The 17,399-nt window shown below is 38.0% G+C and overlaps 2 protein-coding genes across 2 annotated transcripts; one reads left to right on the top strand and one right to left on the bottom strand.

Moving 5' to 3' along the window:
• The first annotated feature begins 792 nt into the window (after window positions 1-792).
• On the top strand, window positions 793-1,835 carry LOC131163336 (uncharacterized). The gene has a single exon (XM_058119923.1). It carries the CDS (start codon window positions 1,298-1,300, stop codon window positions 1,667-1,669), a length of 372 nt encoding a protein of 123 aa, XP_057975906.1. The 5' UTR covers window positions 793-1,297; the 3' UTR covers window positions 1,670-1,835.
• Window positions 1,836-2,902: 1,067 nt separating this feature from the next.
• Window positions 2,903-15,268, bottom strand: LOC131163331 (SKP1-like protein 1A). The gene is made up of 2 exons (XM_058119909.1): window positions 14,822-15,268; window positions 2,903-3,196 (listed from the first exon to the last, which is right to left on the bottom strand). Exons 1-2 carry the CDS (start codon window positions 15,110-15,112, stop codon window positions 3,023-3,025), a joined length of 465 nt encoding a protein of 154 aa, XP_057975892.1. The 5' UTR covers window positions 15,113-15,268; the 3' UTR covers window positions 2,903-3,022.
• Window positions 15,269-17,399: the final 2,131 nt, after the last annotated feature.

Here is a 17,399-nt window from a genome sequence, read left to right as displayed (position 1 = left end):
TACAAAATAAAGAGTTTGTTTAGCTGCGCAAAGCAATTTTTTATTTTTTTTTATTTGTAAACTTCAAAAGAATTACAAAAAATGTAGCCTATTTTTCAATATTTTTTTTAAATGTAGTAGATAGCATGTGAAATCATCAATTTTGGAGCGTCAATTTGAATTGTTATAGATTTGGAAGGCGGACCAAACAAATCAAAACCCACAATCTCAATTCCATGCTCTCGCACACAAGTGAGAATTACAAATCTTAAAAGATTTTAAAAGATATTTTTCCAACTTTTCTATATAAATTTAAAAAATTAAAAAATAAAGTGACATTTTTGTAATTACTTGAAAAAATAGAAATAAAAACTAAAACTATTTCCATAAGCAAATTGTGTCAAAAAAAATTTGTAAAATTAAAATAGCAGCTAAATTTTGTGTGATTTTTTGAAAAAAAATTAAAATAAAAATAAATTTTATTTCACACAACTAAACAAGCGTTTAAGATTTTTGAAACTATGGTCCACGTGTTTTTGCCAATCCACATCTTTTTTACCATATGAACTTTTGACAAAAAGAATGAAAGAACCACTGATACAAAGGATGCAAGTAGTACCCAGAATGGTCCGGCCTCGGGTTTTGTGGCCGAGTGGATGTGATTTTTGGCTGCTCACACGCTGCATAGTATGAACTAAAAAGTGGAGTGTTTTTTTCAGTTTATCTTTATCTGATAATAATATATTAAAAAAAAATTATTCTTAAAATAATACTTACAAAATCTTGCTGGTTAATCGAGCAAGATTTGAGCAAATTTTATTGAATTAAGTAGTGAAATTTGACATGTATCAAACATCACGATAAGTTTTTCAAATCTCGCTAGACGATATTTGCATGGCACGTCCGTTCCGGACAATCTCCTGACGGGAACCATTCCGGGGACTTTTGGAGACCTCTCAAAGCTTCAACATTAACCAGTTATCTGGTACCATACCTTCGGAAATCTCGAATTGCACAGCTATCACGCATCTGGAAGTCGACAACAACAATATCCCGGAAAAATTCCCAATCTTATCGGCAATTTAATGAGCTTGGTTCTGTTCTTCGCGTGGAAGAATAAGCTGACAAGAAACATTCCGGCAAGTCTTTTCCAGTGCGTATGTAATTGAAATCTTTTACAACTGAAAATTTATTAGGTGGTCCTCCAAATCCCATCCTCAGATCCTGAAACAAAGTTTCTGTTTGGAGACTCAGAAAAGTAGGAATTTTCTGAAAGAAAATTAAACTCCTGAGTGGGTAATTTACACAGCTTGGAGTCATGGGAAATTGCATTGAGACGTATTGGACAAGGAGGCGAGTGGAAGGAGAAACAGAGCCTCAGGAACAGAGCAAGCGAGAAAATCAAGAAGAAAATACAGGAAAAGGAAGTGGGATTGTGAGGGAAAGTGGGCTTGTGAAGGAAAATGGGTTTGGAAACGAAGGAATGAGGGTGAAGGCGGTGCTGACGAAGCAAGAGCTGGAGTGGTTGATGTTTCAGCTGAAGGGAAGGGGAGGAGAAGGGAAGAGATTAGAAGAAGTTTTGGAGAAAATTAAGAGAGGGAGAGCGGAGAACAGAGTCGGTGAAGCATGGAAACCATCGCTGGAGAGTATCGTGGAGATCCCTGAAGTGCCTGATCACATGGATAGATGAGTCCCCTGCTTTTCTTTTTCTTTTTTTTTTCCCCCTGCTTGCATCTTCTTCTTCTTTTGATGTTTTGGACATCAATTTTGATGTGGGCGATGAGCCATGTTTGCAATTAGCAAACATCGGGAGCCATGGGAGTTCTAAAGTCTTTTCAACAGAGAGCTTCTTCTTCTTCTTCATGTGGCTGCTCTATTTAGTTAACTGGGGAGCCAAGGGTTTGTCCAATACGTCAGCAGAATCCAAAATAAACTGCCATTGTTAGACCTCGGGAACAATGGCTTCTTCGACGAAATACCGAGCCATGGTCAACTTACGGAGCTGGAACTTTCCCTCAATTTAAGCTGAAATTCTCCGGTGAATTGCCCAACACCCCATTCGTTAAACCTCCCCGCCAACGACATCATCGGAATGGTTCTCATCAAGAGATTGTCGGAAAGTCCCCGGAATGGTTCCATCAAGAGATTGCCTTCCGGACGTTCCATACAAATCTCGCTAAACCAAGTAAGGTTATTTCAAAAATAATTTTTTCAAAAATAATATTATTTAATATATTATTATAAAATAAAGATAAATCGGTAAGAAAAAAAACTCCTAAAAGTGGGGTTTGCCTCTTTCCGCACGCCGCTCCCTTCAATTCTTCTTCTATTTTCAAAGGTAGAAGATGTCATTCCAATGAGCAATGAAAGCCCCGATTCAACCGGTTTAAATCTGGTTCGTCTACTGGGAAAGAAAAGATCTTTTTTGTTTTTTTGGCATCAGGTCATTAACAAATGGAAGAGCATAGATACAATGAATTCGTGTTTTCTGGCCCTAAACACCCAGGAGAAAGATCTAGTTTTGAGTTTCAATGTGCCACCAAACTGGCCGGTGGGTTAGCTTGCTTCGAAAGATCAAGCAACTTCTTGGCTTTATTTTTCAAGTGGTTGAAGGGTAGATTCAAATGCCGTGTAACCAATGTCATTTTTTCAGAGCATGATTTCTCATCAATGGCAGAGTCTCTGTTTTTGAAGTGAAGAGCATCAATTTCTTTTTCCTGAGGATATAAAGATATGCGAAGCCCTGTGGCTTACAAATGGGCTAAAATCCGAAAACAAGTATACAAACACATCCCATAGAATCTAGAACTTAAAAATCACATAAAACCAGTACGAGGGAGAGGTGGCTATGAGCGTCACCACCCAATGCCTCTCACCAGTATCCAGCCAGCTATTAAATTTTTAAAAACAAAGAATAAAATCATGGGTATAAAGGCTAACATTCAATTTAACATATAAACATCATGTCCAGTGTCCAACATTCATTTTGTGTCCAGAGTCATTTTTCTTTTTTACTTCTCAAATAAACCATCCTCTCAGTTTCTCACTCAAATGCCCACTGGTTCTCGCGACGAACCTCTTCCTCCTCCTCCGGGGTGAAGTCATTCTTGATGTTGAATGACTTCCGAATTTCCTCTGGGGTCTTTCCCTTTATCATGTCAGCAACCGTCTGGCATGTAAGATCTAGCAGGCTTTTGATGTTCAAATAATTCGCAGCCTGTGATGTGGCATCAAATAAAAACACAAAAAGCCAAACAGGATACCATGGACAGAGTCTAAATCATCATCAAAAGTGCAATAGATTGAAAAATAAACTAACTCGCATAAATTATATTTCCAGCGCAAGTGCTTAGATATGATGCAAGACAGTAACTACAATCTAGGAAGAACACAAAATCCAACCAGATTAGTACTAAATAACTAAAAACCACTAGATACAGAGTTTCTGGCAACAAGCATATAGAGTGACAAAAGGACAAGTGAATTGACAGCCATACAGAATGGAATTCACAATATATTAAAATATATGCGCTGCCAAGCAATCAAAGAAATAGAAATGTCAAACATTACACAGATATAATGTTAAGCCGCAACGTTCGGATAGAGGGTTTAAGCCAAATCTCAAATATCTGGGAGGAGGTTAGACTTGCAACGCATGGACTGACATAATGACATCGTGCATGGGGATGGTTTGCAGCAATTTGGCAGTTTAGACAGAGCCATTCAACATGTGAAAAATTACACTTTTATTTCCATCAGTTCGGCTCTGTTTTCTACATGTCTTTGTATGCTCTGTTTAACATGTGTTTAGTTCCCTTTTATTTCGGTTTTCTTGTACGTGGCTTAGCTTATTTAAGCAGCCAAAAGTTATCAATGAGGAGGCAGAAAATCAGTTTAATTCAAACCTTGCAGTACCTTCTCACCCGAAGAGAAAACAATTTCACTTTATCATTTGAATCTGTGTTGGGACCTATCATTTGGTATCAGAGACATGGGAACCAACAAGGAACGTATTGAACTGCTGGAGTTTGGGCTTGGTGCAGTTCAGGAGGGACTACATCAAATGGAGTTTGGAATGATTAACAAACTTCACCATTTGGAGGAAACTCTCAATCATCTTTCAAATGTTTTGCTCTCTAGTACGGCGTCCTCAAGTCATGGAAATCGCCACTGAGAAAATCAAGATAGAGGTTGATCGATCGTCTCGTCAAAATCGGCGAAGCTAGAATTTCCACGATTCTCTAGAGATGATCCAACAGAGTGGTTTAATCGGGTGGAACAATTTTTTGAATATGTGGGCAGTGCCGAAAATCAGAAAGTTTCCATGGCTGCTTACCACCTTGAAGGGGAGGCCAATCAATGGTGGCAGTGGATTCATAGAACATTACGGGACGAAGGACACGTGATTTCATGGAAGAGATTCGAAGAAGAAGTATGGGCTCGCTTTGGACCATCAGGATGTGAAGATTTTGATGAAGCTCTCTCAAGGATAAAGCAACTGGGGACACTAAGAGACTATCAGCGCGAGTTTGAGAAATTCGACAACAAGGTGCGTGGATGGATGCAGAAGACGTTGGTGGGGACGTTCATGGGTGGCTTGAAGGCTAAGATAGCTGACGGGATTCGGATGTTTAAACCGCACTCCCTCAAGGAAGCTATTAACTTGGCACGGATGAGAGATGACCAGCTTACGCCACAGCAGAGGTTCATACGACCACCACCTACAAGAGCCCCTCTAGCTCTCCCACAAACCACTCGTGTAGCCCCCGCCATCCCGGCGGGACCAATCAGACGTTTATCATGGGAGGAGATGCAAAGGAGAAGAGCACAAGGCCTCTGTTTCAACTGCAATGAATGCTTCACAGCAGGACATAAATGCCAAAAAGCACAAGTGTTACTCTTGGAAGGATATGCCGGAGCTGGCAACGTGATATTAGAGGAGGTCACTCCTCATCAAGCACTAGATGAGGACCATGGTGGAGAAACGGGGGAGGTGCAGGAATCAGAAATTGATGCTGAAATCATGTTACATGCATTAACAGGAGGGTCGGCACCAAGAACCATGCACATGATGGATAAGATGGCCTCTTACGAAGTTGCGGTATTGATCGACAATGGGTCGACGCATAACTTCATCAGTGATCGATAGGCGAATATGTTGAGATTACCGGTAGTACCCACTGAAACATTTACCGTCCAGGTGGCTAATGGAGAACGGCTAGAATGCCAAGGGCGTTTTGATAAGTTACTGGCAAATTTACAAGGTACTGATTTTTACCTCACCCTTTTCTCTCTAACCTTAGCAGGACTTGATTTAGTACTGGGCATCCAATGGTTGGAAATGCTTGGATTAGTGGTTTGTAATTGGAAGCAATTAACCATGGAATATATTTGGGAGAATCAAGCCAGGCAGCTGTAGGGAATGGGGGAGCAGACCATTCAAGAAGCTACCTTAAAAGAAATTTCCAAGGAATGCCGATGGGGTGATGCATTGCTTGCAGTTTGTTTTTCGACAACCACAGAAACCGCATCACCAAGTGCAGCACCCGACAAGAAGGAGCAAGATATGGAAGGACAATTGAAGGAGTTCATGGATGTGTTCCACGAGCCTTCATGCGTACCACCAGTGCGTGAAATGGACCACTGCATTACACTCAAGGAAGGCAATGAGCCAATTAATGTCCGCCCATATCGATATGCCCATTTTCAGGAGGAGGAAATCGAAAAACAAGTTCAAGCGATGCTGAATTCTGGTCTTATTCGTCCGAGCACTAGTCCATTTTCGTCGCCAGTACTATTAGTGAAGAAAAAATACAGGAGTTGGCGATTTTGCACCGACTACCACGCACTCAATACTGCCACCATCAAGGATCGATTTCCAATTCCAACAATAGACGACATGTTGGATGAATTACATGGAGCCTCATACCAAGCTCGATCTAAGGGCCGGATATCACCTGGTAAGGGTGAATCCTTCCGACATACTAAAAACTGCTTTTCGTACTCACAACAGACATTACGAATATTTAGTGATGTCGTTTGGCCTGTGTAATGCTCCCTCTACATTCCAAGTCATCATGAACTCTATATTTCAACCTTATCTTCGTAAGTTTATTTTAGTTTTCTTCAATTATATTCTCATCTATAATTCTACTTGGGATGAGCATGTGGTGCATATTAAACAAGCTTTGGAGATTTTGAGGCAGCATAAATTTTTTGCCAAGGCAAGCAAGTGTGCATTCGGCCAGCAGGAGTTAGAATATTTGGGACTCATTATTACGCCCCAGGGAGTGAAGGTCGATACTCCCAAAATTGCAACCATGGTGGCGTGGCCACGAGCAACTAATATTTCTAAATTACGTAGTTTTTTAGGCTTGACAGGATATTACAAGAAGTTTGTTCGGAATTATGACATCATTGCTTGACCCCTTACCAATCTACTCAAGAAAGGGCAGTTTGGATGGAACGAGGAAGCCAAAGTAGCCTTCGTGACTCTGAAGCACATGATGACCACCACACCGGTTTTGGCGATGCCAAATTTCAATGAATCATTCACCATTGAAACTGATGCTGCAGGAGAGGGTATAGGCGCGGTCTTAACTCAACAAGGCCAGCTCATTGCCTTTATGATCCATGCACTAGGAATTACAAAAACATCATGGTCAACCTACGCCAAAGAGATGCTTGCAATTGTGGAGGCTATATGCTTATGGCGACCTTATTTGTTCGGAAAAAAGTTTCTATCCAGATCGACCAACGCAGCCTAAAATATTTTTTATGGAACAACGTTTGGCGACACCGGAGCAACAAAAATGGGTAGCCAAATTATTGGGCTACGATTATTAGATCACTTATTGCCTAGGCTGTGAAAATTCAGCTGCGGACCAACAGTCCAGTCCTTAATCACCTCCACGTACCCACAGTGTCCATGTGGGAGGAAGTTCGGAAGGCTTATGAAGGAGATCCATATATTCAATCAATAGATCAATTGATCAAAACTCAAATAGAAGAGCCATATACACAACGCCAGGGGTTATGCTATTTCAAAGGCAGGGTAATTATTCCTTCCCAAGGGGAGTTGCGGAAAAGGCTAATACACAAGGCTCACGACACTAAAATTGGGGAGCATTCAGGAGTATTGCGGACATTTAAGCGGCTAGCTCAACAATTTTATTGGCCTAAAATGTACCAAGAAGTTCAAGCATAAGTCAAGCAATGTGAAATATGCCAAAAGATGAAATCCAAGAAACTCTCACCGAGAGGACTTCTCCAACCGTTGCCCATTCCTTGCCAAGTATGGGATGATATCACTCTTGACTTTGTTGAAGGATTACCCACGTCCCACAGCAAGGACACTATATTGGTAGTGGTTGACAAGTCAAGTAAATTTGCACATTTCTTAACTTTAACTCATCCATTTACTGCTAAAGGGGTGGCTGAAAAATTTGTTGAAGGAATTATCAAGTTGCATGGTCTTCCAAAATCCATCATCAGTGATCGTAACCCAATATTTATTAGCAGATTTTGTCAAGAATTTTTTCAAATGTCAGGAACCAAGTTACAACTTAGCTCTGCCTATCATCTGCAAACCGACGGATAAACAGAAGTCGTCAACCGCTGTGTGGAGCAATATCTGCGGTGCTTTGTGCATCAATGGTCGCGCAAGTGGAGTGCCTATCTTCCTTGGGCTGAGTTATGGTATAATACAATGTACCATGTGTCGACAGGAATGACTCCATTTTAGGCGTTATACAGGAGTCTGCCTCCCTCAATTCCACTCGACCACAACAGTTTTTCTTCCGTCAACGAAGTGGATGTAAATTTGGTGTCTCGGGATGAGTTACTACGACAGCTCAAAGCCCACTTGGCAAACTCCATCAATCGCATGAAGCAAACAGCTGATCAAAAGAGGCAGGAAGTCACATTCGAAGTCGGGGATATGGTGTTTCTTAAATTGCATCCCTATCGGCAACAATCGGCTTTTAAACGGGCCCACCAAAAGCTTGCCGACTGCTTTTATGGGCAATGTGTGATACAAAAAATTGGATCAGTTGCTTACAAACTTCAGCTACCAGCGGAGGCCCGAATTCATCCCATTTTTCACATTTCCCTCTTAAAAAAATTTTTGGGAGAACGTACAACGCCTTCTACTGAGTTGCCACCCGTAATTGATGACAAGCGATCATACTTGAGCCTCGGCACATTTTGGATACTCCTTGGGTCAAATGGGGCAAGAAATTTGAAGTACACTTGGTTAAATGGAAACATTTACCAGCTGAAGAGGCCACGTGGGAGACACACCAGACATTGCTTGATCAATTTTCAGATGTGGACCTTGAGGAGAAGTGTCAACTCGATGGGGAAGGTATTGTTAAGCCGCGACGTTCGGATAGAGCGTTTAAGCCAAATCCCAAATATCTGGGAAGAGGTTAGACGTGCAACGCATGGACTGACGTAATGACGTCATGCATGGGGATGGTTTGCAGCAGTTTAGCAGTTTGGACGGAGCCATTCAACATGTGAAAAATAACACTTTTATTTCCGTCAGTTATGCTCTGTTTTTCACATGTCTTTGTATGCTCTGTTTTACTTGTGTTTAGTTCCCTTTTATTTCGGTTTTCTTGTACATGGCTTGGCTTATTTAAGCAACCAAAAGTTATCAATGAGGCGGCATAAAATCAGTTTAATTCAAACCTTGCGGTACTTTCTCACCCTTAGAGAAAACAATTTCACTTTATCATTTGAATATCTGTGTTGGGACGACCTATCATATAACTTTATCATAGTAAATATATGCTACCACTAACTACTAAGTGCAAGTTAGCCTTGATTACAACATAATCAACGTTCTTAATACTACATAGAAAGGACCATACCAACCAAAAAGCATAAATCTCAATAGAAATCCAACATCAATGGAATGTAATAATTTGACTACAAAAAATCAACTGCAGGATGAAGATTCAAATAAAATATTCCATTTGCATAAAAGGGAAAATTTCAAACAAACCAAACAATAGGAGTGGATGGGCTAGGGGGAGTCCTTAAATCCATTGCTTTAGGACTCAAAAATAGTTATTCTCACGAAGATAATGCTCAAGAAGACAATAAGGGAATATTTAGGGGAAATGGGATCTTCATCGTGATCTTAATTACCAATGATACTCACCCAGAGCAGACTGAATCCCTAGCAATCTAGGAACAAAGAATTTGGTCTAGCCAGCAAAGATATTCAAACATACCTCATTAATCTGTTTGGTATGATAAGGATTTCCAATAAAACTGGCAATGTAACATCAAAAGTTAAAACTACCCCTAAAAAATGTGCTCTAAATTAGATAATAGGTGCATAATATTGGAATCAGATTAGATATATTTATGTTGTATAGTAACAATGTTCACCATGGGGATTGCAAGAGTCAAAAGAAGGAATGTCTGCAAGGCTATTTACCAGTGTATATTGGGCATCAGTATTATTATCATCATTCTTATCCCTCAACACATGATGTTTTAATGCTGTAATGAATGATAAGAACCCTTCATCAAAACATGATTAAATTGTAAGAATGCAATCATACAACTCTAGGCCTATGAATCAAACTTAACTATGAAAAAGCATTTTTGACCTCATTTGTGTGTTTCTCATTTCATCTGCAACTAATAGATGAAATAGGTTTAGTGAAAACATAAAAGCCCTAAAATACAATATTATAGATGTTAAAAGGATTGAAAATAGAATCATAAAAATCAAGATAGTCTTAGGGTGAGATATTAGTGTGTTTTTCAAATAGGCTTTGCGTAAAATCTTAAAAAGCAATTTCAAGAAGATATGGTCCATATGGATAATATTATATAAAGGATGTTAGGGAAAGGGAAAATATTCATAAGAGCAAATTTGAATGATAACATTGGAAATGGGCAATAAGCATTATTAGAGAATACATGGAGGAGAACCTGTAAGAGTGGATCAAATAAAAGTCATAATTTTTTTCTTAACTAGGAAGGTCAATCATTTATCATGCAAGGATTGTAAAGTTAATTCATAAAGTATTAGTGCTAGACCTGTATTAAAAAATGAAAAAGAAAGACTAACCTAAATCAATGTAAGAGTAAAAGGTGGTGGAACCAAATGGGTGATAAACTTCAAAACAAAAAATTTAAAGATCAAATAATAAACAATGATAACTAGAAAATATATACTCTCAAATTTCTTTTGGAGTAGAACAATTAGTTCTATTAAAGAGGTAACAAAAGATGTTCTGGGTGAATCTAGAGGAAGATGCTTCACTAGTAGAGAAAGTTGGTAGTGGGATCAAGATGTCCACTATGTCAAGGTTATTTTGAGACTTTGCAAAAATATATAAAAAAAAAAAAAAGAATGAAAAACTTTGAAAAGTATAAAAAGAGACGAGAAAAGATGCAAAAAGGTTGTTAGCGAAGCAAAATATAGACCATATGATAACTTATATACTACATTAGGTGCAAAAGAAGGGGAAAGGGGCATATATAAACTTGCTAGCACTATAGGAAGAAAAAGATAGCTTTTGGTAATATCAAAATGCAGAAAAAGATGAGGTAGATAGGGTTCTAGTTAAAGAAGATACAAAGAAAGCTGGCAAACTTATTTTAATAAGCTATTTAACAAAAATCACGTAGAAGGAATAAACTTAGAACTGAAAAAAAAGGGAAAAGGGCTAAAATTTTTTAGATTTATTCGTAAAATTAAGTCAATAAAATTAAGTTTGCACTAAATAAGATGAAAAAATGGAAACGCTACATGACCAAACGACATCTCAAATGAAGTTTGGAAATGCTAAAGTGATAGTGAAATTATATGGTCAACTAATTCATTTAACACAATTATAAGAACTAAAAAAATGTCAAATGAACAGAGGAAAAGCACTTCAATACCTAAATACAAAAATAAAAGAGATGTTCAGGATTATAATTATGATGGAGCTAAACATGAGTCACAATGAAACTTTAGGAAAGGATAATTAAAGAAAAACTAAAGCTACAGACAACATTTTCTAAGAATAACTTCGGTTATTTGCATGGGAGATCAACTATATTAAGCTATGTATTTATTAAGAAAATTAATCGAAAAGTTTAGAAAAATGAATTGACAAGTTTATTGACCTAGAGAAAGCTTCTAATAGGATACCTAAGGAAGTTCTTTGGTAGATTCTAGGGGAAAAAAGAGTACAGAGGTATGTATATAGATGTCATCAAGAATATGCAAAGGGAAAAAAGAAAAAAGAAAATGTACAATAATAATGAGTAGTTTTAGAACTATGATGGATTCTAGAGATTCCTAATTTTATATGTACAAATCATGGGTTTTCTTTGATTCCAATGGAGGAACTTATAATATCTAAAATGAGATTCTATTTTGTTTACATATGATCTTGTTTTGATTGACTAGAGGTGGAGTAGGTTCTAAGTTAGAACCATGAAGAGAAGCTTTAGAATCTAGTATAAATAAGACATAATATATGATATGTAATTTTAGTCATGTTAGAAGGAATATAGGAAAAATGATTATACTTGATGATCAAGAAATCAATAGCACTAATAGAATTCAATGCCTCGGATCTATTATGCAAGATGGAAAAATTGAAGATGTAATATATAGAGTGAAAGCAGATTAGATAAAATAGAGAAGTGCTTCAAGTGTCTTGTATGATCCTACAATACACTTAAAATTAGAAAGTTCTAGAAGATGGCTATTGGACCAGCTATGCTATATGGTTTAGAATTTTGGGCAATTAAGGAACAACATATTCAAAAATTATAAATTTACAAAATGAGAGTATCTAGGTGAATCAGTGGAATAGGTCAAGGGGTGCATTTGGCTGGGGAAAATAGAGAGAAGAGAAGTATAGAGAGTACAGAGAGAATAAGAGAAAAAAGCCAGATTTTTCCCCCTTCCCAAATATAGAAGATTTGAAGAGATTAGATAAATGAAAGAGAAATCAACTAATGACTTTACAAACAAACAATTATGTCCTCCAATAGCCAACTAACAACTTTTCAAAAAGATAATTATGCCCCTTAACAAAATAAAAAATAAAATCACAAATCATGTGTATATTACTTTTTTATATATTTTTTGATTATTTCTTTAAAAAATAAATATGGCCAATGAATATATTGTGATCAAGGATTCAATGTGCATAAAGGATTGTTCTGCATTTTAATGGAATCTTGTACAGTTGGATTTTTCTTAAAAAAATTTTAATGTAAAATAATTATTTATATTAGTCATTACCTTATCATCCTACACTTTTCTTACAATGGTAATATTTTAAAATAAATATATATAGTTTCTTTTCTTTTCTCTCCCAATAGTTGAATCAAACACAAAAGAGAATAGTTACTTTATCTTATCTTCTCTTCTCGATTATTTCTTTTCTCTTTCCACTTCTTTCCAACCAAATGCACTCTACAAGATAAATTAAAAAATGAACATATTTATTGTACATTGGGCATAACACAAGATAAGTGAGGGGCAGTTAAGATTGTTTAAAGACGTGCAACTTAGACCAAATAATGCCCCCAGTGAGGAGGAGCAAGCATTAGTTGTAGTAGGAGAAAAAGGGTAGACCCAGAATAACTTGGGTGTTAGATTGTAAGTTTAACAGCCTTACATTTATTAGGGGATATTGCCATGGATCATGTAAAACAATGGAAGAGGATTCATGTAGCTGACCGCTTTTAATGTCAAGGCTTATCTTGTTGTCGTCATTGTTGCTGTTATTGTTGGTGGTGGTGGTGTTTTGGATTTAATTTACATGATCTAAAAAATAAAATAAAGAACAAGAATGTCCAAAAAAAAAAAAAAACTTGAGGAGTTTTGGTTATGGTTCATGTAAAAAAGAACATATTGACAAGGGAAGGGAAGAGTTCTAACTACATGGTACAATTGCATCTTCTAATAGTGGAGTTGAAGGAGGCGGGAGAGTTGTCAAATTGCCAGTGTTTCAATTTTAATTGGGTTTGTAATTGTAGTGATTTTTATTTTGTTGAGGGATGCAAATCCTTTCACAAAATTATGGGATGGTTTCTCTTTGTTCCGCTCCAAACCTACATGATTCGGAAAGGGAAAAGGGTGGACCTTTTCCTCCCCTTTTTTCTCCACTTCTCTTCTCTTACCTCTTTATTCAAACAAAAAAGAGATTCATTTCTTTTCTCTTTAATCTACTTCTCCCCAACCAAACGCACTTAAGAGATCCACTCAAATTATAGCAATCTTTAGTCTTTATTTACACAAAACTTTCTAGCCAGTTTAAAACCAAAATTCACTTAGAATGCACAAACTCAAAACAAATAAGCCTAAACTAAAATGTACAAAAAAGCACATTCTAAAATGTTTAAACCTTTTTTTTTATCAGCAAAGAGAAACTATATAAATTGAGGCATCAAGGGGATGCCACCCAAGTACAAAGAAACAATGAGAAAGAAACACCCCTCACTGAAAAGAATCAAGAAAATCAAGGATTACAAGGGGGATCCCTTTCAACTAGCTCTGATTTCCAGCAAAAGATCATAGTAATCCAATGGTCCATGACAGCCTGAATATGAGAGATAATTCCTTAAAAGGCTCTTCTATTCCTTTCTCTACATATGACCCAGAAAATAGTAAAGGAAATGAGGGAGAGAGATCTTCTCCCTTATTAGATCTGAGCCTTTTCCAAGCCCACAGTTCACCCACCGCTGTAACTGCAATGACCCAATTCTGATTTACAATGGAGATGGCTAAGTTCTACAATTTCTTGGTCCATGGATGGTGCAGGAATACGTGATCAATTGATTCCCCCTATTCCAAACATAAAAACCATCAACTGACAAGAAGGGGACCTTTTTTCTAAAGATTGTCTATACAAGAGTAACTTCCCACGTGAAAAAGGCAACCTTCGAAGGCGCTGCTGTTTTCCAAATCAGCTTCCAAGGGAAGTTAGCACAAGGTTTTGAAAGCCAAACTAGACTATCCGATTCAACTGGTTGGATTGGGAATCGTGTCTTCTGGATAGGTTGAAGACCAAATTTGAGGCTATTGTGACTCAGTCAGAACCAGCTGGAACCAGCGGCCTGGCTAACTAAGCATGAGTTGGCACGGACAGGGGTCAAGGTCTCCTTTGCCAATTTGTGCATACTATTTTGCAATTTATGTTCTACTATCAAGATTTATATAGACTGCTGAAAATTTCTGAAAAACTATCAAGTTCCCAACATAGCATTTCTATTCAAGGGAATATCCCAAACGTTCCCTTGACTGGTGAACTCCATGGTGTTTTAGGCATACCTCAGCTCGAGGCTGCCTCAATTAGGCCTTTCATAAATTGGTCCAGTCACATAATGTTCATATTTGTGAACAAACAATTCTATAAGATGGGCAGTTCGATTTGAAAGGTAACAAAAGTTCAAGGTCCTACGTACCATATCAAATTAAAGAATGTCAAGATTTTCCCCAATATCTCAGTCGTGGGATGATCTCATCCAATCCTCAAAGGCCTTAAAAACTAGGTTGGGCCAAAATATTATCACATCAGGTTATAAGACATCACCTCAACATTAGAGTAGAGCAACCAAATTCCCAACAGCAGTCCTATGTTGAGCAACTCCATGACATAAAAAAAATATTCCAGAAAATAATAACAACGATTAATTCAAATGATAAACAATCAATCCTAGGGATCAGCTGAGGCGACTCAAAAAACCTCGACATAAAGCTAGCAACTAGTGCCAGATCCAACCTTATTATACAAATTTAGCTACATAATGACAAAAGCCAACGCGATGAATAACCGTAAAAATGAAATATTAAAGGACAAGCATTTACCAGAATGAGATCGAAGAGAGTCGCCTGGTCAACCTTGACGAAATCGATGTCCCAGGACTTGAGCTCGTCGTCGGCATTTCGATCGTCAGTTTTCGGAGTCTCGACGTGCTTCTTGCAATATTCGATCACCTTGGCCAAGATCTTGCTGGTGACATTGGGCAGGGGAATACCGTTGTCGGCACAGTCGTCCTCGATCATGTGCTTGATCGTCTGAGACTCGAGAGCCACGATCTCGTCGACCTCGAAGGTCTCGCCATCGGAGCTCCTCAGCGTGATCTTCCTTGCCGACATAGTCGATTCCGCCTGTGAAACTGGAAAGGAAACCCTAACTCGGGAGTTCTTCCCTCTGATGCAGAGACGGGGCTAATCGCAGACTTGGTGATAGATGTAATTCAGATCTCAAGCCCAGCGATTTCTATAGATAGATACACGCGCGATCCACGTGTTCCGCCACTTTGAGTGATAATTGTAAAAAAAAAAAACTAATAAATTAATAATTTTTAAAAAATAATAAAAGAATATATTTTTTAAATATATATTTTTAGGTAGCTGACAACCAATGTAAAATTTGTCAGATCATTATGATATGAATCTTTACCGAATATTTGCTGAGGCGTCCCCTACGAGTAGGGGTGTACACGATTCGGTTCGATTCGATTTTTTCCAAAATCGCCAACCGAACCAAACTCCTCGGTTTTCAAAACAACTGAACCGAAATCAAACCGTATACCGTCGGTTTATGAACAAACCAAACCGTGAACTTTGCGGCTCGGTTCAGTTATTTTCAATTTTACTAAATTTTGAACTATCAAACAACAATAACATGACTTGAACCCAAGTTGGTCTGCATCAACAAGGCACAGCCCATTATATAATTCCTGGGCCAAGGCTTTAATTGCAAAGCCAAAAACATGAGACATGCTGAAAGTAGGATCCAAATATAATATATAAGGTGGGGATACTTGTTTTCTTCCCATTTCCAACCGATGTGGGACGCAGGGACGGCTAGCATCTTGTGGTTCCTGCTCTTGCATCTTTCTTCTCTCTGGTTTTTAGCATGAGAAGGTCGCCACCCACCGGGAAAGGCTGCAAGCTAGATCGTTCGGCGAGGCTATCTCGCCGGAGTTCACGAAATTGGAGTCATCGAACATGTCAGCGACAGATTTGAAGGCCCAAATGGCGTCAAGCTTGGAAAGAAAAATCTGGTGTTGAATGTTGATTACCTAGATCCGAGGATGCAAACAGTTTCGGGATTGGTTAGAGTCCATTCCAGATCAAAGATGGAGATTGACGATTAAACCTAGAAGAACTACCATAAGCACTTGAAGATGAAGACGAAGAGACCCCACTATTCCGACTTTGGTAGCCATGGTGGATTCAGAGGTGGTTTCTCGCAGGTGACTGGCGATCCAACAGGCAGCATCTATAATGATCAGTATTATATAAAATTATACAATTATTATTTATTAATTCGATTTTCAGTTTTTTCTGTTCGGTTTTGGTCCAAAACCGAAATCAAAATCGAAACCAAAATTTTTTATATTTCAAAACCAAAACCAAAACCGCAAATCGAAAAATCGAACCGAAATGTGTTTCAATTCGGTTTCGGTCCGATTTTTGGTTTTTCGGTAATTTTTGTACACCCCTACCTATGAGCGACGCGTTGCACTTGAACCACCCGAGTGTAGCGAAAAGTGGGCGAGGGTGGGCTAGGTCATCGCCCCGAAGAGACGCGCCGTGTCAGCGCCCGGGTACAGTGTCAAATATGTGAGGGTTCCTGCATCATTATAGACGTGGGCAGGTAAAGACGTTAGTTCAGGAAACTAGGATTAGATTAGCAACTTGGCATATAGGGACACTTAAGGGTAAAAGCATGGAAATTGTGGACACAATGATTAGAAGAAGAATTAATATAATTTGCCTTCAAGAAACTAAGTGGGTGGGGGAGAAAGCTAGAGAAATCGATAAATTAGGATTTAAACTTTGGTACATTGGAAAAGAAAAACATAAGAATGGAGTAGGCATTATTATAGAAAAAAAACTTAAAAGATAGCGTTGTGGATGTAACTAGAGTAAGGGATAGAATTATAAAAATTAAGATGGTATTAGGACAAGAGATAATAAATATCATTAGTGCTTATGCTCCTCAAGTTGGCTTAGTAGAAAATTTTAAGAGACAATTTTGGGAAGATATGGATAGTATTATACAAGGCATATCGGGGACTGAGAAAATATTTATGGGAGGAGATCTGAATGGACATGTTGGAAGAGATAATAAAAATTATGAGAGGATACATAGAGGATATGGATATGAAGACAAAAATGAGTCTGGGGAGATGATCTTAGACTTTGCTATGTCATATGATTTTAGTATAATGAATACTTGCTTTAAGAAGAGAGAAGAACACTTAATAATCTTTAAAAGTGGACAAAATAGAAGTCAAATAGATTTTTTTTTTAACTAGGAAGGTAGATCGTTTATCATGCAAGGATTGTAAAGTTATTCCAGGTGAAAGCCTAACCACACAACATAGAGTCTTAGTGTTAGATATATGCATTAAAAAATGGAAGAAAAAAG

Source organism: Malania oleifera, chromosome 1, assembly GCF_029873635.1.
Source record: "Malania oleifera isolate guangnan ecotype guangnan chromosome 1, ASM2987363v1, whole genome shotgun sequence".
In the NCBI taxonomy this organism is placed as follows: Eukaryota; Viridiplantae; Streptophyta; class Magnoliopsida; order Santalales; family Ximeniaceae; genus Malania; species Malania oleifera.
This window is presented reverse-complemented; position numbering and strand designations above follow the sequence as displayed.